The sequence below is a fragment of the Sphaerodactylus townsendi genome, linkage group LG07 (assembly GCF_021028975.2).
Source record: "Sphaerodactylus townsendi isolate TG3544 linkage group LG07, MPM_Stown_v2.3, whole genome shotgun sequence".
Taxonomy (NCBI): Eukaryota; Metazoa; Chordata; class Lepidosauria; order Squamata; family Sphaerodactylidae; genus Sphaerodactylus; species Sphaerodactylus townsendi.
Genome location: NC_059431.1, coordinates 32907777 through 32929769, shown reverse-complemented (window position 1 = coordinate 32929769; position 21993 = coordinate 32907777). Strand labels below are relative to the sequence as shown.

Sequence of the window (21993 nt, the reverse complement as noted above, 5' to 3'; positions counted from 1 at the left end):
TGCTTTTTTGCAGCTTGTTCGTTGAAGCTGGTGGTGTTTAACTGTCACCCTTAGAATGTTCATGCAGCATGTCTGTGGACTGAGGGGCTGGTTTGCCCTTAGAATGTTTGTGCAGATGGCCAGAGATGAGCAGTTAAAACAGTAAATGTGTAATAACTCAAGTAAAAATGAATATTTTGAAAAATGCTTTCTTAGTGAGTACCTAAACCACATAATGAACTGGTGTGCCAAATTTCAACTGTGTAGGTTCGGTGGTTTTTGAGTTCTTTTGATGAGTCAGTCAGTGGTATATCGCGTTTATAGATATAGATTTCAGATGTTTATATGTTGTGGCTCCAGAAGAAATGCACAGAGCAGTTCAAAACATAAAACCAACAAAGCAATTGCAGTTGAAGAAATAAAACTAAACTAGCTAACAAAAAAACCCCCCAACTATCCCAGTGTAGGAACTGAAAAAACATATTTGCCCCACGGGGCACTCCATGTTGTCACATGCCCTTCCCAAGGCAATTCCTCCACCATCCAGTAAGAGAGAAAGAGGATTTTTAGACACTTCTCCATCTTTGTTGCAATTTTATTCTAGGCAGGTCCAGCTGTATTTTGACATAGTCTTTATCAGATTGCTTTGGAAAATTCCATCACAATTCTTTGAAACTCTCTCAGCACCATCTACCTCACAAAGGCCCTTTCTGCACATGCAGAATAATGTGTTTTCAAACCACTTTCACAACTGTTTGCAAGTGTATTTTGCTATTCCGCACAGCTTCAAAGAGCATTGAAAGCAGTTTGAAAGTGCATTATTCTGCATGTGTGGAAGGAGCCTATGTGTCTGTTGTGGGGAGATGAAAGTTGCCTTTAGTCTCCATTCAGGAGGGAAAGGTGGGGGTATAAATCCAAACTCTTCTTCTACTCTGTATAGCTAGGGTTTCCTCAGAAAATTCTCACTAAACATTTAATTGACTTGAACTACTGGTATCAGGATCTGGATTTGGACTTCTTCAGACTGCAGTTAAAAGCATTCGCTCAGTTCCTATATCCCTGATATGGCAACCACCATGATCTAGAGAGAACCAGCACTGTGTAGTGGTTGGAATGTTGGGCTAGGATCTGGGAGACCCAGGTTTGAATTCCTACAGTGCCATAGAACCTTATTGGGAGACCTTGGGCCAGTCACATACTCTCAGACTAACCTACATCACTGCTGTTGTGAGAGTAAAATGGAGAAAAGGAGAATGATGCAAGCTGCTTTGGGCTCCAGTTGGGGAGAAATGGGTGGGGTATAAATTTAATAAATAATTATTAAATAATACACCTTATTTTGGAGGGATGACAGAACTCCTTGAAAACCAGTGCAATGTAGTGAGTAGATATGGAACCGAGAGAACTGGTTTGAGATTCATTCTGTCACAAAACTGAGTAACTATGAACTGTATTTATGCAGCCATCCACAGAATAGGGCTTTCAAGTTTGCTTCTTTTGTTGGAGCCAATTGAGTTTCCTCCAAATTCTGTTCCTAGGGGTCAGAGGCTCCTTAAGAGCAGCATGTGAAGCTACCCTACACTGAGTCAGGCCACTGAGTCAGTATTAACTGCCTTCTATTGAGTCAGATCACAGTCTTATTGTGTGTGAAGTGTCATCAAGTTGCAGCTGACTTATGGCTACCCCAGCAAGCAGCTTTCAAGGAAAGTGAGATGGTTTGCCATAGCCTCCCTCTGCAGAGTTTTTCTTGGTGGTCTCACTTCCAAATACTGATCCTGCTTAGCTTCTGAAATCTAACAAGATCGGCCTGTTCCATGCTGCCTCCCTCCCACAGTCTTCTGAACATCATCAATATTTGGCTATTGGTGGTGAACTCACAACATTCATTTCCTTTCATTTCCAGTCCTTGTGTCTAGATAGAAACTCAGTCTTCTCCTGAAATAAAATGTTTAATTAATTGGAACAGACCTGAATGCTACTATCAAGCATGCTTTTTTTTTTGCCAAATTAGGAAACTTGCAATATGTCTATCAAGGTATTAACCATTTTAAGTTGATTTTTTTCTTTTGGGTCCTTCAGTGTCAGCCCTCAAACTTTCACTTTTTTGTATACAACCTATGCAGTCATGACTCCCTTGCCATTTCATAACATAAACATACTAAAATTATCATTGGTTCTGGTGGGTTTTCCGGGCAGACCACTGCCACACAGCCCAGAAAACCCACCAGAACCAGTTGAATCCGGCCGTGAAAGCCTTCGACAGTAAAATTATCATTGGCTGATTCCGCATGGGCCAAAAACAGCAGTGTGAAAATGGTGTAAAATGGTATAAAAGGGTTTATACTGTTTTCACACCATTTTCACACTGCTGTTTTTGGCCCGTGCGGAATCAGACATTGTTTCTACTTTACAGTTCTCACGTCTCTCCTTGGATCCCCTCTTTTGTCTTCCATTCTAGTCTTTATATTCATTAGCATTTCTTTTCAGTTATATGGAGTTACAGATTCTCTGAGATAGATGAAATTGGGATGAACATACTGCCAGACAAGTACCATAATCATCTTGCATTCTAGGATAAACATTCAGTTAAATTTTCCTGAGTTCCCATCAATTCTTGAGCCTTCATACTGACTTGGATCTTGTTGACAGTCAATTAATGTTAACAAAGTTAAGCAAGGATGGCGAAAGAACTCTGTGGAGGCCTGGATCCTGGCCAAGAGCTTAATTTGGCTCTCAGTTCTAAGAAACAAATACATATCTTGAAAAGTTTGGTTTTGAGTCATACTCTGCAGTTAACAAGAAACATGATTAGATGACTTCTAATGAAAAAGAAGTAGCTAAACATGCAGGTATTGCAAATAATTTGTTGTTTGGTGGACTAGAATGTATTTTGCAGCTAATTCAGTTATGTACAAGTTTGCTTACCTAATGTAGAATAGTTATCTGAGTTAGTAAAATCCTTTATAGATAAAATTTGGATTCTGGTAAGAGCTATGGTTTGCTATGAAATTACAAAACTTTGAAGAGGTACCCTAGCAATCATTGCTAACAACTGACTTGTTCTAATCTTTTCACAGAGGTATACATTGTCTATCTAGTTTCAGTGTTGAGACTGGCTTTTTTAAACAATGAGTTCAATGTAACAGGCTTTGGGCCTTGGGCAGGAAAATGGTTAAATTATCAGATGTGAAATCTTGGTGACCTTATCTATTGCTGATTTCAGCTGACTGCAAATGCTGCTGTAGCAGTTTAAAAGAATGCACAAAGTTGTGAAATACAATGGAAAATTAGGGAAATGAAGAATTGGGGGAACCTTATATTGGCTATATGGCACAGTTCTAAATAGTGAAACTTGAGAGTTTTTAACTGATATGTTGAATTGAAATCCTCACTTTTCAATACACCTAGAAAGGCTGGTTGTGTTCAATAAGGTTCTATCATTAGGAGTTTTGAACTGTATAATATTTGTAATGTTTTTGATTGCTGTTCTATTTTTCTGACATGAAATAAAACTGTTCCCAGAGACGTCTTCAAGCTTATTTGAAACAAATCCTGCCTACTCCAGCTATAGCACATGGAAACAAACCTATATGATCAGAAGTCTGAGCAGGCATGAACATAGTTCAGGTTTGCTATATCAGCTGCTTCTAGTGTTTATTTTAAGCTAAAGCATAACAGTGATTAAAGGATTAGGCTGCCGTTTTCACACAGCTCCAGTGGTGCAAACTTTCATTTCAGTAGTTATTTCTACAGAATGCATTTTATAGACTTGGATGAAAAGTCTGTTGAAAAATGCTTTAAAAATAAAAATTTTAGGAGGGGGAATTGTCACGTTTGTAGTGGAATTTGCACTATGAATTTACATAAAAAGTAATACTGGAGAGCTAGTTTCTTTTGCTAATATTAATACTATTTTAAAATACTATAGTAGAATATATTTGCATATTCCCTGCTCCTTCAAAACATGTAAGTCATTCTGTTTGAAGATCGAATTAAGGGCTTTTCCATGCACTCAACTTACTCCTGATTTCCTTGGCAGTCAATCTGCAAGGATTGGAATCAGCTTAGGCATGGTTTTTCCACACATCTGTCTGCCCTCTACATTTTCCCAGTTGTGGAATGAGTTCATTTTCTTCCACACTTGTCTTAAATGATCAAAATTTTAAAGGGGAGTGCTGTCACTTTTGGTGATGTCACAGCACCTTCCCCCTTTACTTTGTGCTCCTGATTATATCATTATTATGGCTGAATTAAAAAAAAATTAAAAATGAGCACATACTTAGGGGTAAGGAGAAAGAAGGGCTGGGGCATTTACACATGCAAAGCTGCTGCAGCTGACTTTGGGGGAGGATTGTAGTGAGTTCCATCCATGGCTGCCTGTTTTTGCACGGGGAAGCCTGAAAAGGACCCAACTCTGCCACCCATCTGTTTATGAACCACCAAATATGAACTGCTATTTCTCATTCAAATCATATCTCATTTTTTTTCTGGTGCTGGAAGTGACTGCTCCACCCAGCACGGCTTTTGCATTTAAAAAATCAGCACTAAAATATTGCTGTAGCAAAATAACATAACAATAATATATTTAGCAGGGTCTCCGAATTCCCAGCTTTGATTTTTTAAAAAATATGTGTCTCTAACCCTCAGAGAGATGCGAGGAAAAAGACATATTGCCTCAAGGAAAGGGGCTAGAGGTTACTTAAAAATAAAATAAAATACAGAAGGCTGGGAATTCAGAGAATCTGCTAAATCTTGTTTGTCCACTTGTTTCTTTGCTTGGTATATGCTTATATTATCTTTCAGTAGAAGGATTATGTTTCTTTTTAAAGAATGAAACCACTCATCTTCAGGGTGATGGGAATGTGTTTGATGATGATGAAAGTCTAGTTATCAAAATTTGGGCTGGAGGTGAGTGGGACGAAGAAAACCTACAGGAACATTACACACAAAGAAAAAGGTGATTTGGCTTTCAGAAAAAGGCAGGGGTAAAAGTGGTCTCAAAAGAACCAGACAATGGTAAAATACCCACCCACCCATCCAAAAGTGAAGCAAAAATTAAAGGCACACAAAAGCTCCAAAGACTGTTTTTCACAACCTCTTGGGGAAATGGGAGGAGGTTCCGAGACCCAGCACTCAATGGGCCCTTCCGCATGGTCGGAGTCGACCTTAGATTGACTTGAGTCCGACCCGAGTCCTCTGCACAGACGTAGCATCGGACTCGTGTCTGACTCGACTCACCTCCCTCTCGCCATTGAATTTCTCGACTCTACTGGGGAGTTGAGTCGACTGGCGGACTAAGGTTGCACTCGAGCCGAAGCCGACGGAGTGCAAAATCTCTGTCACTCGACTCTGCCATGTAGCCAATCACAGCCAAGTATTTCGCCCATGCGCAGAAGGGGAGACTCGTGGCGGCGCGAAAAGCTTTGGGCATGCGTAGAACGGGGGACTCAGCAACCAATCGGAATGCAGCGTGGGGAGGTGGTCCCGCCCTCTGAGCTCGGCTCCGGAGACACCAGTCGGCTGCTGTGCGGAGGAACAGGAGGACTCGAGTTGAGGTACGACTCCGCCGACACGAGTCGAACCTGAGTCGCCTCGTGTGTCCGGAAGGGGCCAAGGATGGCAGCAGCAGCTTGAGCTAATTCTTTCTTCCACATTCTGCAGCGCTTCAGTCAAACTGCTGATATTAGTGCTGTAATGAGGAATAGGTATGCTTGCATAGCTGTCTTTTTCTTAACATTGGTCCATCATAACTCCTATGTGATGAAGACACTAGGCTTTTATTGTAATTGTGAGTAAAATGACTTTATAAACTGTAAGCAGTATTTTGGTTGTTAAAAGTGTGTCATGTACAGTTCTGCTGAATTGCTGCCATGAAAACGTGGTATCTTCCTGTGAATTCCACCAAATGAAATGGTGAAAATGAAATATCAGAGGCAATCCTTTGGCTTCCTTGTGGCAACTTTAAAAATATACAGCAAACTAATAATAGAAAAGCTATTTTTATTGAGAAACGTGACATGTAAATCATTCTTTTTCTTCCCTAGTTTAAATAGTTTTTTATTTTGGTTTTGAGGCTTTTGAGGCTGAAACCAAGTGAGCTATGTTCTTTATTTTAAGGCAAACTGCTGTTGTGGTATGCCACATTCTGTAAGATTAAAAAAATACTATGGCACACACAAATCATCTAGTGTAACTCTAAGCAGAGTCACTCCATTAATCCCACTGGAAATAAATGGTTTATACTGGAGTGACATTAAGTAGTAATGTACTAAGAACTGTTATTCCTAAAATATGTATTTTCACTATTTTGACCAAATTTTGGAAAAAAAGAACTTATAATATTTAATCCCCAAACAATTCACTCTCGATCCAGCATTTTTGAATTCAGAAATGGACAACTGGTTTTGTTTTTTTTACTAACCCAGTTTGTTTACAAATTGAGGTGTTTTGCTTTATCTAAAGGTCCATAGGAAAAATGATGTACATGTCTCCTACAGAAAAAAGATTTTCCTATCATTTCAGTGCATTGTCAGTACGTTTTGATTTACATTTCAGTAAAGGGAGATCTTGCATATGTTCTTTAGAACCTCTACATATGCATAATGCTCTTTTAACTTGGAAGGTATGTACTGTTAAAGAGTAATTATAGAAGTCAAATACAGTTTTTTCCCTATTAACTCCAGGGGTAGACATGTGACTCATTTCTACAACTAGAGTGCCTGAATCAAAAGAAATTTCAGATGTTCAGAGCACTTCACTTATGTTGCATGAGTAATGTTTATAACAATTCTCTAAGGCTAGTATTATTTCCCTATTGCAAATGCAGGACTGAGACTGTGTAGGTCAGTTTGAGACTAAGGAAAGGTTTGGACTAGGGATATTTTGACTCATGCCATTCTTTACCACTGTAGTTATACTAGTTATCCATATATTTTTATTATGGTCAGTATCTAAGGCTATCTGCAGGCGTCAAATTAAAAACCAGCTTAACAAACAATACACTCAAAACATGCAGCAGCCTAGTGACACTGTTAAGCATTAATCAAAGTAATAGAAACAATCTTCTAATGTCTGTTGTGATATTGAGCTACCTCAGTACATTTAGAAGAATATAACTCTTCTTAGGATGTCACTGTTAAGATTAATTAAAGACATTCCACTGTAATAACAGAAGCCATTTAAAAGCTGTTTTTATTTATTTATTTATTTATTTATAATCAATTTTATATACCGCCCCTCCCCCGAAGGGCTCTGGGCGGTGAACAACAGAATAATAACAGCAATAATATTAAAACCCCGATTAAAACAGCAGATTAAATAAAATTACAGCGGCATCCGACAACTTCATAAAACTTCACCCACCCTGGAAAACAAACCCAAAAAGCTGAGGGCCCCATAAGAATTAAGGGCCCAGAGCGTAAAAAGGAGGGGAGGAGAGGGAGGGGGAGGGCACACATCAGCGGTCGGCCCCCCCAAACGCCCGGCGGAACAATTCGGTCTTACAGGCCCTGCGGAACTCTCCAAGGTCCCGCAGGGCCCAAATAGCTGGTGGTAAAGTGTTCCACCAGGCAGGGGCCAGGGCTGTAAAGGCCCTGGCCCGGGTAGAGGCCAACTGCATCATCGAGGGGCTAGGGACAACCAGCAAGTTGGCCTCTGCTGAACGCAGAGGCCGCAGAGGGACATATGGGGTGAGACGGTCCGGAAGGTACGAAGGTCCCAGACTGCGTAAGGCCTTAAAGGTAAGTACCCACACCTTATGAATGATTCGGAACTCAACCGGAAGCCAATGCAAGCGACGTAACACAGGTTGAATGTGTTCTCTAAAGGCACCACCTGTGAGCACACGCGCCTCTGCATATTGCACCAGTTTCAACTTCCGGATCAGACGTAAGGGAAGGCCCTCGCAGAGTGAGTTACAATAGTCTAACCTAGAGGTGACCGTTGCATGGATCACAGTGGTGAGGTCCGCCTGGGAGAGGAAGGGGGCCAACCGCCGGGCCTCTCGAAGATGAAAAAACGCAACCCGGGTTATATGGGCCACCTGGGTCTCCATTGAAAGAGACGAATCCAGGTGGACCCCCAGGCTGCAGATGGAGGGGGCTGGTGCCAATGTAGCCCCCTCCCACTCCGGCAGCTGAAAATCCCCCACCTCCCCCCGGCGGCCCAGCCAAAGGATCTCCGTCTTCGATGGATTCAGTTTTAACCTGCTCTGTTGTAACCATCCAGCAACCGCCTCCAAACAATGCTGCAGAGCTGCAGGGGCAGCGACTGTCCCCCCCTCCATCAACAGAATGAGCTGAGTGTCATCAGCATACTGGTGACAGATCAGCCCAAAGCTCCGCACCAACTGAGCAAGTGGTCGCATATAGATGTTAAACAATAGCGGGGAGAGCAATGCCCCCTGAGGTACACCGCAATGAAGCGGGCACCTCTGGGAGGCTTGGTCCCCACACCACACTTGCTGACTCCGGTCCCGGAGGAACGAGACAATCCACTGAAGGACAGTGCCCCGCACTCCGGAAGTGGCCAGGCGGTGGCCCAAAAGGTCGTGGTCGACCATATCAAACGCTGCGGTAAGGTCTAATAATACCAGCAGCGCCGATCCGCCTTGGTCAAGTTGTATGCGGAGCGTGTCCGTGATGGCGACGAGAACAGTCTCCGTCCCATGCCCAGCACGGAAGCCGGACTGGAAGGGATCAAAAGCCTGTGCGTCCTCCAGGAAGCCCTGAAGCTGCTCCAACATCACTCTCTCAATTATCTTCCCCAGAAACGAAAGATTCGAGACGGGGCGGTAATTGGCCAGATCTCCTGGATCTAACGATGGTCTTTTTAAGAGTGGACGGACCACTGCCTCCTTCAACCCACCCGGAAAGACTCCTTGCTCAAGGGAGCCATTGATGATCTTCAACAGGTGGGGTCGTAGCTCCCCCTGGCAAGCTTTAATAAGCCAGGAGGGGCATGGATCCAGAGGACAGGTAGTAGGTCTAACAGCAGCCAGAACCCTGTCGACACTGGCTTCAGGGAAAACTGGGCCAAACAAGGGCCAGAAGACGGCAAGGGAGCCTCTAGTTCGCTAATTGTATTCAACGCAGCTGTAAGCAAAATAAACATTTCAGTTCAGGAACTATACATAAAAAGAAGTTTCATGATGATTTTCAACAGTGAGGATAAAGTTGCAATTGTGGTGCCAGCACAGAAAAGATCATTATCTAAAGCATTTTCAAAACTAATCTCCCTTTAGCACCTTCAGTGATTTGAAATTGTGTGAGTTTATATGAAAGAAGGCATTTGCTAACGTGCCCTGTGATTTTGAACATTTTGCCATCAATTTAGTTAATTTATTTCTGTAAGTATCTAATAACCAAGAGTGAACCAAATTGTGTATATCAAAGTCTATTCATTGGGCTTAAACTGACCTTAAACATGTTTCTGCAAACTTGGAGAACCCCACAAGCTTGCAGAAAAATCTGAAACTAAAAAACTTGGGAGGAGGGTTAAATACCCCTCAAACAATACAATTGTCTGTGAAAACACAGACAACAGGCTTGCTTAATTAAATAATGGTATTAATGTAATTAATTAATGTTATAAATTAATGTGCTTAATTAATATGATTAATTAATTAATGTGATTAATTAGTTGATTATTTAATTACATTTTAAACCGCCCTTCCCTGGATGCTCAGGGTGGTATGCAACATTTTCATATCAATAATACAATAAAACCAATATAAAACAATGGATTAAAATTCCCAGCTCAACAATTGTACACAAGTATGGTGACTTCATTCTCTCAACCCCAACCCCACCCACAGGAAGTCTAGATGATATGAGGGTCTGATGATTATCCCGGCTGGTCAAAAGCCTGGAGGAAAAGGTCCGTTTTGCAGGCCCTGTGGAAACTCTGTTGGTCCTCTGTCCAGGAGAGGTGGTGGCGATGATGTTCTGGAGCTGCTTCAGCCTGGCTGCAGCGGTGGCAGCCTCCAAGGGCTGTTCCAGGCCCATGTGTGGGGCATGCTCTGGGCTTGGCTGTAGAAGCATTTGCATCCAGGGGACACAGTGGCGTAGGTATCCAGGAGTTGTTCCAACACCTGAGTCAGCTGAGGTAGGGACAAAATTGGAAAGGAGCTGCACTGGGGCTCATTCCATAAGGGGAGATGGAATTTCTCCTGCAAGTCTTGTAGACCCCCTCTTGTTTAGTTATAACTTTGACACCATCTTTATTTCTATGCTTTTATTCTTCTGTTGTCAACATTGACAGTTGTTGGAGCGTATGGTAGGATCCACGATACAGAATCCTACCCATTTACCTGCACATATTATTAAATACACCAGTGAAACCATGGAAAAGAAGTCTCTGATAAGCAGGGCTTACTATACCTAAGTTATGCTGTGAGCACATCATCCATCTTATCCTTTTCCCTTCTTCAGGCAGAGGATTAACGTACTTGCTGCCATGGTTTATCCCTATTTTTGTCTTACATCTGGAGAGACAGCTTACCTGTTTCACATTGAAATTTTTCAAGCATTCATGGTATAAATGGAAAAAAATGTCAGGCATTTCATTGGTGGCATCAGAAATGTTGTTTGGATTTCTAAAATTGAATAGTTCGATATAAATGTTATATCTCCTTTCTTTTCTACCTTCTCACTGATTTGTTTTGTCATTTTGTTTAAATTTTATGTGAGATGGTGAAAGAACTGGTTAGGTTACTGTACTGTGAAGTACTTGAAATGTAACCAATAATGCATAAAGAAATTTATATATTAATATGCTGAAAGCTTTGGAAGTGTGACGATTGTGTGATATTTTTGTCATTAAAGGAAGCAAAGTGTAGAATGCTTGGATTTAAACATAACTGTTCCGCCTCTTAAATAATGTTCTTAAGCAGGAAAAGTTCAGTAGATCATAAGAATATTTTGCTATTTTCTTGTTTAGCTGGTAATACGATACCGACCTACTGATGTCACTTCATAACAGAATGGCAGGCTGTTATGAGACCAGAGATTACAGAGATCTACTTTAACCTTTTTTCCCCTTCCTGGCAGGTGTTCTACTGGCCTGAGGCCAGAGGCTGTGAGCATACTGCAGCCTGTGGTTTACACCAGAGAGCTGAACCGACACTCCAGCTGGCTGCACATAATTCCTCTGATTGCAGTCTGACAACTAGAGTTAAACTACAGAAATTTGATAAATAGAAAATGTATTGCCACTTTGAACTTCATATAAATATATCTATTTTCCCCCTTTTTACAGATATGATATCTGCACATATAAAAACAAGCCTTGTGGAACATTGGGTAAGGCTGCAGAATGTAACCAACAATTACTGTTTGTTTGTTTTTGCTTGGGGGGGGGGTTTGCGTGAATGTTTCAGACTTTGGTATTTGATTCATTAGACTTTGTTTCTCAAATTGATTTCTCAAATGACATGTTTATATGGTAGCAGAATATGAAACAATGTTTTGCTAGCAAAAAGCAATTAGTTACAATAAAAATAGGGTTTTATCATAGCTCTAAAAACCAAGAAAGTGATCAACATTTTAAAATAAATAAATGAACATGGCTCTGATAGGTTTCACAATTACAAAAAAAAAAGACCCTCAGGAAAGAGGGGAGTAATCAGAAAAATTTACCTTATTACCTTATGCAGTGAAAAAGCTTTCCTATTATCCTTGTCATCTCTAAATTTTTCAACACATTTGTATAATTACATATTTAATGTACTTTTCTGGATGGATGGACCAAAAGTTGCTAGTAAGATGCTATTTAATTCATAAAGTAAATTAAAATAATTGAAAACTTTTAAAACCTCTTGACAGTTCTTTCAAAATTTTGTTTAGTGCAATACTAGCGGGGCCCGGCCACGCGTTGCTGTGGCTTATTGTGGTGAAATGGGAAAGGAACAGTAGCAGCAAATCAATTGCAGAGGCCAGCAGTACATGCTCATGCAAACACGCAGCCTGATACTGTGCGATGTCAGTGATGTGTGTGCCCGCATTCCTGGGAAGGGGAATGGAAAGACACCCCTCCCACACATCTAGGCTGGCTGGTCATGATCCTTTACCTGGGAGTAAGTTTGGCTGGTGGCAGTGGGTGTCGCTTCTGAGGAAACCCTCTGAGGGGCGCAACGCAGCCATTCAAAGTATGTAATGGTTGCTGTACCAAGCTTACTCCTGAGTAATGCGTGCCTGGTTTTCTTGACGCAGTATTCAGGGAATCTAGGGTGCCTGGCCCCTCCCTCCCATCCCTTGCATGTCGCCCCTGCCTCTCTTCCCTCCCTCACTTCTCTTCCCTCGCATGCCACCCCTCCCCCTCCCTCCCTTCCCTTTCCCTCCGCTAGGGTGGGTAGGTCATATCAAGATGCTGAGCCCCCTGCCTCCCCTTCCTTGCATGCCACCCCTCACTGTCTCCCCTCTCTCACTTCTCTTCCCTTGCATGCCTCCCCCTCTGTCCCTTTCCTCTCCCTCCCTCTCTTCCCTTGCATGCCACCCCTCCCCTCCCTCCCTTCCCTCTCCCTCATGTGTATGTGTGTGTATGTGTTTCACTTCCACTTGAGTTATTGCCTACGTACTGTTTTCACTGCTCATATCTGGCCATCTGAGCGAACATTCAAATCTGCATGAACATTGTAAGGGTGACAGTTACGCACAGGCAGCTGTATGTCCTTCACCATGGAACGCCAGGAAAAAGGCGTTTTACCTGGGCCAGGTGTGAAATTTCAGGTATGTGAACATCTAAAAACACTCTCACCTGGCTGACTATAGTGGCTGGGAATTATCAGAGGAATTGGCCCAGCACTTACTGAGTTATACTACCATTAACAAAAACACTGTTAGCTTTTTATATATATAGACTAGAATACTTAACAGAGAAATGTTTTCTGTATGATTTTGCCAGAATTTTGTAATTTTGCTGCTCTGTTTTCCTATTGGATCAGCTGTGCACAACCCATGAAACATTAGATTGCACTAATCCAATAGGCGCTTGAGATAACAGGTCTTTGGGTATATATAATTCCCCCCCCCCCCCAACTAACATAATAAGGAATGATCTGTATCAGAAATTGTTAAGTCTTGATTGTAGGTCTGACATTGAAATCAAATCCCTTTTGTCAGGCATCCTTGTTTTTGTTCTAAGCATTTATGGGTAAATTTCATGCTGGCCAAATCTTTTGATTTAAAAAAAAATGGTTCTCCGCATGGAAAGGAGCTATGTGTATTACTGCATTTATGAATGACTTCAGCAATTTTTGTAGCTTCCAGTTTTCTTCTAATGCTTATCTGTCTAGCACAGGTGTCCTCAATATGGTACTTGCCAAAACCTTTCTTGGTGTGCCCCAACTGGTTTTTTAAAAGTGGGTGGGGCCAAGTGGGACTTGATTCAGAATGTGACTTTGGCAGCAGCTTCCACCATAGCACAAAGATCTTCACTGTGTAACTGAAGGAGCTGTGTTATTTATTTATTTTAACATGAATGCCACATAAGGTTGGTGATTTGGTAAATCCAAATCACAGGAACCCCCCCCCCCCCGCCATGATGGCTTTTGGGGGGATTTTTCATTTACCAATTAAAAAAATTTAGGTGTATTCGAAAAGCTGAATGCAACTGAGGCCAAAAAAGCCGAATAATGTGGACATCAGCTTTATTCGGCTTTGCCGAAAATTTCTGGGTTAAAAACCCTAATCTGAAATTTACTGATAAAAAGTATTGGTGCTTATCTCTAAAGCTACCCATCTCATCACAGGCTCAGGGCAAATTCAAACATATTATAAACAATAAAACATAAATTAAATTACAATTAAAACTGAAATTTCAGCAAGCAGCTAGTGTCAGAATTCCAAAGGTGCCTGCATACTGGAATGATTGGGCAACTCTGGTCTGGCATATAATATAGACTGCAAATATGAGAGTTACAATCCCATTCTTGGGTCTCCCAAAACCTACTAAGCTGCCTTATCCTCCTTCTCAGCCTTCTGTCCCTATTCTACTCCTCATCAGTTTTCATTGGGTTTTAACAAGGTCTGGGTTATGACAACTTTGTCCTTATTTACTTTCTCCATGCATAATTTTATAAATTTCTGTCATATTTTCCCATAGACAATTTTTTTTCTAAACTAAAAAACACCCAAGTATGTACTCCCAACACCTTTGTTATTTTGTTTATATTTTCTGAGCTTTTCCTGGTATACCTTCATAAATATATTTTATAGACATACAAATATTATACCATCATTTAAAATACATCCAGTATGACAACCATTATGGAGGTGCCAAGGATACTTTTATAGAATTTAAAATTTAAAGAAGAATACATTATTTAATTACAGTGACACCTAGTAGAATATTATTGTCATGTTGGCCTTAGATTTAACCCAGGATGGGGATTGATGGGCAGAGCAATCTTGAAACGTGCTCATGCTGAGGCAGCTGACTGCGGTGTAACTAGAGCACCACTACTCCACTCTGTGAAGGGTTCGTTCATGCAGCCGCCAGCAGGAAATTGATCTCCTGACTTTAAGTGGCTGCAGCTGTGTCAATGACCCTAGCAGTCATTCTGTGGCATTCCTTGGATGTGTTGTAGTGAGGGATGGGGCCATGACAGATGGCAGACAGAACTAATCAGAGGTCACCTGGCATGGGAGGGTGGGCAAGCCAAGCACTCATAGAGCCCAAGGGAGTTCAGTGCTATGGCCAGGGATGCTGGCTTATTGTCAGCGGCACACACACCCTTAAGGGTCAAAGTCCCACCAGAGGTCCTTGGGCAACTGCCAGTGTTGGCATGGGCTTTAGCATTCCCCCTCCACAAACACTCCAAGCTGACCGTCTACCCACATGGAACAGCCAAGTGGAAGTTGTTGTGGAAAACTTTGTGAAGTTGCAAGTGTGCTCACTGGCAGCTTTACCTTCCAGCAAGATGTCCATGCTGTTAAAGGGGTCATCCCCGTGCCAACCCCTGCCTCACTTCTGCTGGTGGCAGAGCAGAAGGGGGGCAGCAGCGATGGTGTCATATGGGGGTCAAAAGTGCCTTTTACAGGTCCCACAACACCTCTCATTGCTCACCTGTCCTTCCCCTATATCCATTGTGAAAGCAAACTTCTTCCCTATCAGCCCTATCAGCTGTGTATTAGTCTTTCTATCCTTTCTATCCCCTGCTAAACCATGAAGAAGACTTCCTGCCAAACATGGTGGCTGTCCAACCATTCCCATTCAATTATCACCCACATGGATGAGAGAATGGGGGTATGGGCTGAAGAAATTACAGCCTTATGCCCAGGGTCCAGGCAAAGGACCATAATCCCACCATCACCCAGGGCATAATTGGTTGTTCCAGGTTCCAGGTGATGTGACTCCAGGTTCCAGATTATGTGACTCATCTCTGGCTTCTTCACCTTTCCTAGTTTCTACTGGTCCCACTCTGCTGCCATCTGGAGATGTTGAATCCGCCAACTGCATGGGCTTGCCCTCAGCTGGCCCCAGGGACTTTCCCTCCTTTACCATAATGGATAAGAGGCATCAGGAAGAGGCCACACAGACAGGGGAGCCATCCATAGGGTCAGGGATTTGGGCACAAAGGCAGCTGGAACTTAGTCTCAAAACCATTTTACCTTTTTAAACTAAGGACTCTATCTGCAGGCCTTGGCCACCCTGCCCTCTCCTACCCCATGTCCTGCCCTACCTCAGCGTGGTTTGCAACATATCCATCTATTGCTGCCGTTCCATGTTTGGGTGGCAGTGCAATGGCAGAGAAGGTGCCATGCTTGCTGATACCGGGCACACATCAGCACCCTCCATCTGTCAGATAGCACTTGCTTGGCTGCACCTAGACAGGGCAGCCATCCAAACCCTGTTTGAGGAGCTCAAATTAGCTCTCTGAGGCCAAGCTCCCTCTTCCCTCCCTGTTGTACAGAAGGTCCTGCTTTCCCTTAGGTTCCTCACCACTGGATCCTTCCAAGCGGTTGTGGGTGAGGTTCTGAAGGTGTCCTAGTTCTTGGCTGTCTGCACAGCTACCTGGATGCAGTGCTGGCCAACCTACAGGAGCTTGTATGCTTCCCCACAAATGGACGGAGCTGGCACACATCTAGGCAGGGTTCATAGCTGTCTCAGCTTCGCCAATGTAGTGGGCTCACTGGACTGCACCCGTGTTGCCCTTATTGCCCACCAGGTGGAGCTGCAGGTATATTGAAACCACCATTGCTTCTGCAGTCTGAATAATCAGGCATACTATGATCACAAGGGCATCTTCATGACCCTTATGGCATAGTTCCTGAGCAGCATTCATGATATGTGGAAGTTTGCAGCATCTGTTTTCAACTACCTGTTGGCCACAAGGTGAGAGAGCATGTGATGGCTACTGGGCCACAGTTGGAGAAGAGTAAGTCAGATCAGCTGGCAGCGTTCCTGAATCCTGATGTGTGTCCTTGCTAGGTGGCCATGGATACCACCGCCTCCCTTGTTTGTTGACACCTTATCCTGAGGATGACCTTCCAAGCCATCTGTGGTTTGCTGCCCAACATGACATGACTATTTGGCGGCCTCCTCCACCTCTGTAGAGAGTTGTTGGAAGGTCCCAGGTTGGAGGCAGACAATGGATGTATAGTCAGAGGAAGCAATGGCGAGGCAGAATATCAATGGCCACACTGAGTGTGAGCGGATGCACGAGGACATTTGGCGGAGGAGCTATCAGATAGCATTCTGACTGGGTTTTTTGAAAGGCTGCAGATTGTAATGGGTGCTGGGAGGGGTCTTGGTTGCCATAGGGCAGGGGTCGGCAACCTTTAACACCCAAAGAGCCATTTGGACCCGTTTTCCATAGAAAAGAAAACACTTGGAGCCGCAAATACTTTTTGACATTTAAAATGAAAATAACACTGTATATATATATATTTTACCTTTATGCTTTGTATAAACAATTATAGTGTGTTGCTTATGAAATCCATGAAGTGCTACAGAGAAAATTATATTTTATTTATGTAAAGAACACATTTTTAACATTTTGAACTCTTAAAAAATAATAACAGACCTCAATGTCTGCCATGGAGGGTGGACTCGACAGTCATATTCCTCACTGAACATGGCCCCCGCCCTGGTCCCAAAAGCCACAGCTTCTGAGAATCTACCCCCAAATGTCCTGGGACAACCATGGCTGAGGATGATCCTGGATTTCCTCCCTTCCACAATCTACAAGCTTACCCTCCACTGGCTAACTCTGAAGTAAACCTTCCAAGATCCACGTGCAAGGCTTTCCCCATGCGCTCCTGCCCTCCTTGGCAATGCAGAAGCAAACAATTCCCACCCACCCCTGCCTCCCCATCAAACAGCCCCGACGAGTGTAACCTTGCAGGGCTGCAGGTAATAACTAAAACCTGACATCGTCTTTCTCACCTGGACTCAGCCAGGCTGCCATCCGCCAGGAAACCCCTGGAGCTCAGTGGGGCTGCTGGGGGGGGGGTCTGCAACCCAAGGTGATGCTGCTGGGGTCCCCATGTGGTCCTACCCCCCAAGAAGGACCCGGGGGAGGGGGAAATGAGGCCACCCAAACAGGTTCGACCCCTGACCCCCCATTCAAGGGGGGCAGACTGAAGTTAGGATTGCGCTGCACTCCTGCAACTCCCTCACATTTCCCACCCTTTTGCCGCTCACCTGTTCAAGAGGGTCCACCAGCGGTGCTCCGCCCCCACTCCGTGTCGTCATCACCGGCATCAGCCAACCAGGCAGCTGGGACAGGGAAGCCGGAGGTGGCTTGGGATAGCCATCTCAGGCTGTGCCTCTCTAGGAACGGGGACTCTTTCCCATTAACCCTTAGGGCGACTCTCCAAAGGAGACTGGGAGGACTCAAGCCACATGGAGCCACAGTACAAGGACAAAAGAGCCGCAGGTTGCAGACCCCTGCCATAGGGGAACTAACTAGTAGCACTTTTAGTTGACATCTAGAGCTGGGTATGGCCACTACAGAGGGGAGGGGGGCGCTTGATTTTTGCTGCTCTGGGGCCACTTCTGCCACTCTTTTTCTTGACATAATTTGCTCTGTCAGGGCATTCCTGGACTGAAGGGGATTAGGGATTAGACTAACACTGACCACATCCTGCAATCTGCACATGGCACAAGTGCAGAGTACTGTGCCTGATTTGTGCTGGCATGCCACTGGTGCGCAGCAGCAATGCTAGGGGCCGGTGCAGGCATAACTGGCCCTTTATGCTGGTGTATCTCAGAATATGCCAATGTAATAATCTGTTGGTTACCTAAGACTGTTTGCCCCACCTTTAGGATTGTGCTGTTAATTACCTTCTCTGTCCATAGTTCATCAGGTGTTCTAGTTTGTTTTGACTTCTGCTCCAGTCTGTTCTAAGAACAAAGATTCCGCAATACCAATATAGATTAAATGTTCAGCGGAAGATAAAGTATGTCTTTGAGAATTCAAATTGAATAATGTTATCTATACCCAATTAACAAATACAACATCAGGTTGTCATCTTCAACTCCCATCTATAACCACTTAATTCCAGCTATTGAAAGATGGTCAAAAATAAAAATGTCCAGCACACAGAATCAGACTCTTCTCCCCCTCCACAACTCATTTTCCAAGACCTGTGGGCCTTGGGAAGCGAGATGGGGGGAAAAGAAAGCCTGATCCTGTGAGCTCCTCTGGCGACCGCCCGCCCGCTTCCACAAGTGCTTGGGCGCATAGGGCGAGGGCATGTAGGCGGCAAGAGTTGGCCTGTTTCGGGCTGTCCATGAGGGAGATGCGGGAGACAGCTGGAGGCCCGGCACGCTGCCTTCCCGCCTCGTGCACAGCTCCACCCGCCCACTGACTTCTGTTGTGCTCCTGCTGTGCCTGACCTGCCACCACAAGGCCTTGCCACTCCTGAGGTGCCGCAGCCGCCACCGTGCTAACTGCCTCCCACTGCTGGGCCCTGCCGGCAGAGGGCAGGAGGCGGGTGGTGGAGGGGCACCGCTCTTCCCGCCACTGGGCTAGATGACGAGGCCGGTGACGATGAAGGCCTCTGCGCTGGCTAAGGTAAGTGGGGCAGCGTGGGGGGCGCTCTTGGGCAGGTGTTGGCCCGGGCTCCATTTCCCATCCCTAAGCCTCTGGATTCTACTGGATTTGACAAAATCCACATAGCAGAGATGTGGTGGTTGCAAGAACTTTGATCAAACATATTTCTGGAGTTCTATGTTGGAAACTAAGTTCCCAACTCCTGATTTGGATATGGAGTTGCAATGCTCGGGGAAAAGGAGCTTCAGCTCTTCCCTGGTGCCATTTCCATAATCTTAAATCTTGGGGAGCCATTATTTGCCACATTGGGGAAACCTGTATGTACTTATGGCTTCGTGTAAGTTTTCCCAGTGGGTAAAATAAGGTAATTTCAGGTCAGGAAAACATTGGACAGGAGGAGAAGATTCACACACAATCTGTGTATCCTGTCCTTATCTGAATCAAGTTCCTGTTAGTCTGAGAAGTGAGTTCCAAGCACCGAAGTCTAGGTGCATATCTGTTGATAACCCATGGGTTTACCATGTGGACTTCATAACAAATGAATTGGCCCCTAGTAGGACTGCCTATTGAATGAAGAGATCACAGGGTGATGGATATCAGTGAGGTATGTATTGCTATTTAAGTCATGGTTTAAGACAAATAAACTGAGTAGAAGGCATAAGGTGAACTCAAAACCTGAAGCACTGGTATAATCTGTTCTTTTGTGAACCATACCTGTCAACTAATAATTTGGGTTTCTTTTCTCAAGAGCAATAGCATGTTGCTGTAAATATCCTTTTTTTTTCATTTCTTGTTTCATAACAATATATTTTCAGGGCACATAATCTTTTTTCCTGATAACAATCCACTCAGGGAGGAATACCTTTTAAAGCTACAGACTGCAGTCTATCATAAGTGGCAACAGATTTGAAGTATTGTACATTATGAGTAATATTGAAGGGCATAGGTAATATTTTGTAAATATCTGTTGGGTTTATTTAAATTTAGAACATATTATATAGTCAGAATTTAGTTTCAGAAATCAGTGATAAATAGAAGTCTCCATGGTTTAGTGAATTTAATTAATATGTCTTTCCCTGCAATTGGTGAATTGAGTTTTTGTTTTCATAAAAAATCCTAAAAATATACTACTTGGTTTTTTTGCAGCTAAAAATGTTGCCTGTATGTTTTATGAACCCACTAAACTTAAACAGATCTGTTAAGAAAAATAATGTGGATACATTTTGCTTTCTGCAACCTCAAGAATGTTAAAATAGAAATGCTTGCTGGAATTCCCTCTCCTGGCTCAAGTTACTAGGTGGTCCCAAGTTACCAGAAGTAAAATTTATAAATCTAACCCCTAGTCTAGACATTTTCCAGCAGTGACTGCAGTTCAGAAAATATTAATGTCTAGCCGGCAAAGTGAAATTTCCCCTAGTGATTTTGCAATGACTAGAAATTTAACCTTTTGCCAACTGCTGCTTCTATCCATGGAGGTTATTAAAGAGGATCCAGATATTTATAACTGGGCTTTTAAGACTGAAACACCTTGGCATGACCCTTTGTGTCTCCTTTTTTTTGTTCAGGCTTGGCCTCTGTCGCTGGAATGTGTGAGCCTGAAAGGAGCTGTAGCATTAATGAAGACATTGGCCTAGGTTCAGCTTTTACCATCGCACATGAGATTGGTCACAAGTGAGTAAATGTAATGAAATAATTATAAATCATTATTTAATAACTTTAATCACGACTACCTTTTTAAATCTGTGCTACTTGTTCTGTTCATAAAATTATCCTTTATGGCTCATTTTTGTCTGTTAATCTAATAGCTTGACTCTGAAATACTTATTGCTGTGGAACATAAATCTGTGAAATGTGTTTCTAGCAATTATGCTAGATAGAATAACTTCACAAAACATTGTGCCAGCATCAAAACAGATATTGATGAAGTCTAGAACAAGATGCAAATTTTAATGCTGACACTTAAAATTACTGCTCGCTGTTATTTCTGATCCACTGTAGTGTTTGCTTCCAAGTTTCAATCATGGGTTCAAATGGGATCATGCTACCCAAGATTCTGCGAAAGGGCTTACAGCAGTTATTTCCTCCTTCTTTCATTGAGTCCCTTTCATGAGTAAACGGTTAATCCTCCCCCTTGATCAGTGTGCTAATCCTATTGAAGAGCATGTAGCTCATCATGCATGATGCCCATGACTGCCAGTTAGCTGAGCAGGCTCTGGGCCAAACTAGATGAAGCAACCTCAATTTTAAAGTCATTTTAAAAGTTCCATGGGATCTTGATCATTTTGGTCTGAGACCCTCTTGTGCCCTCCCCCCATGTCTGTGCTGCCCCACAGCTGTTTCAGCTCTTCAAAACGTGCACCAAGCAAGAGTGGCACCCCCGGGGCAGATTTTTAAATGACTTTAAAACAGCTATCACATCCTCATAGTGGCCATAAGGCACTGTCATGTCTTGTTTGAGACTCAACCACTTCAAATGGCTGTCATTGCAGCTGGGATCAGGATATTAGTATGCTGCTTGAGGTAAAGAAAATAGAGCAGGGAAAAGAATTAAATCTCCCCTCACCCAGTTGACATTTCCAGGCATCTATGATTTACCATGGAAAAATGTGCTGGAGATCTGACCATGGACCTTCAAACATCTCATTTTGTTTGTCCCTTAGAGTACGTTCAAATGTAACTGGGTTTTTATTCACATGAATCTTCAAATGGATCTTCCATATTGGGAAAAAGTGTGCAGACTTCATGTATACCATCAGATATAATAATCACATATGTCTGTTATAGAAGTGCTAAATTCCCATTCAGGAACAGTCTGCATTTAAATCCATTAAAGTAAATGCTGGTATTTTCCACATGGGGAGAGGGATGTGTAGGTTCCCTGTTGCTGCTACAGGTGCCTATACAGTGCACCATCAACATGGCAGGTTTTTGCATAGTTTCCTTGCCCAGGGCTCCCAGCAACAGCCACCCCCACCACACACCACAATATCTTTTCTAGTTTTTTTAAATCAGCAATT

At 43.2% G+C, this 21993-nt stretch overlaps 1 protein-coding gene across 4 annotated transcripts in view; it reads left to right on the top strand.

Moving 5' to 3' along the window:
- Positions 1-21993, top strand: part of ADAMTS6 (ADAM metallopeptidase with thrombospondin type 1 motif 6) — a 163040-nt gene that overhangs the window by 57179 nt on the left and 83868 nt on the right. For all 4 annotated transcript variants that reach the window (XM_048503480.1, XM_048503479.1, XM_048503477.1 and 1 more), the window contains 2 exons: positions 11236-11279; positions 20542-20647. In XM_048503480.1, coding sequence (XP_048359437.1) covers positions 11236-11279; positions 20542-20647 — 150 coding nt within the window. The remainder of the gene's footprint in view (positions 1-11235; positions 11280-20541; positions 20648-21993) is intronic.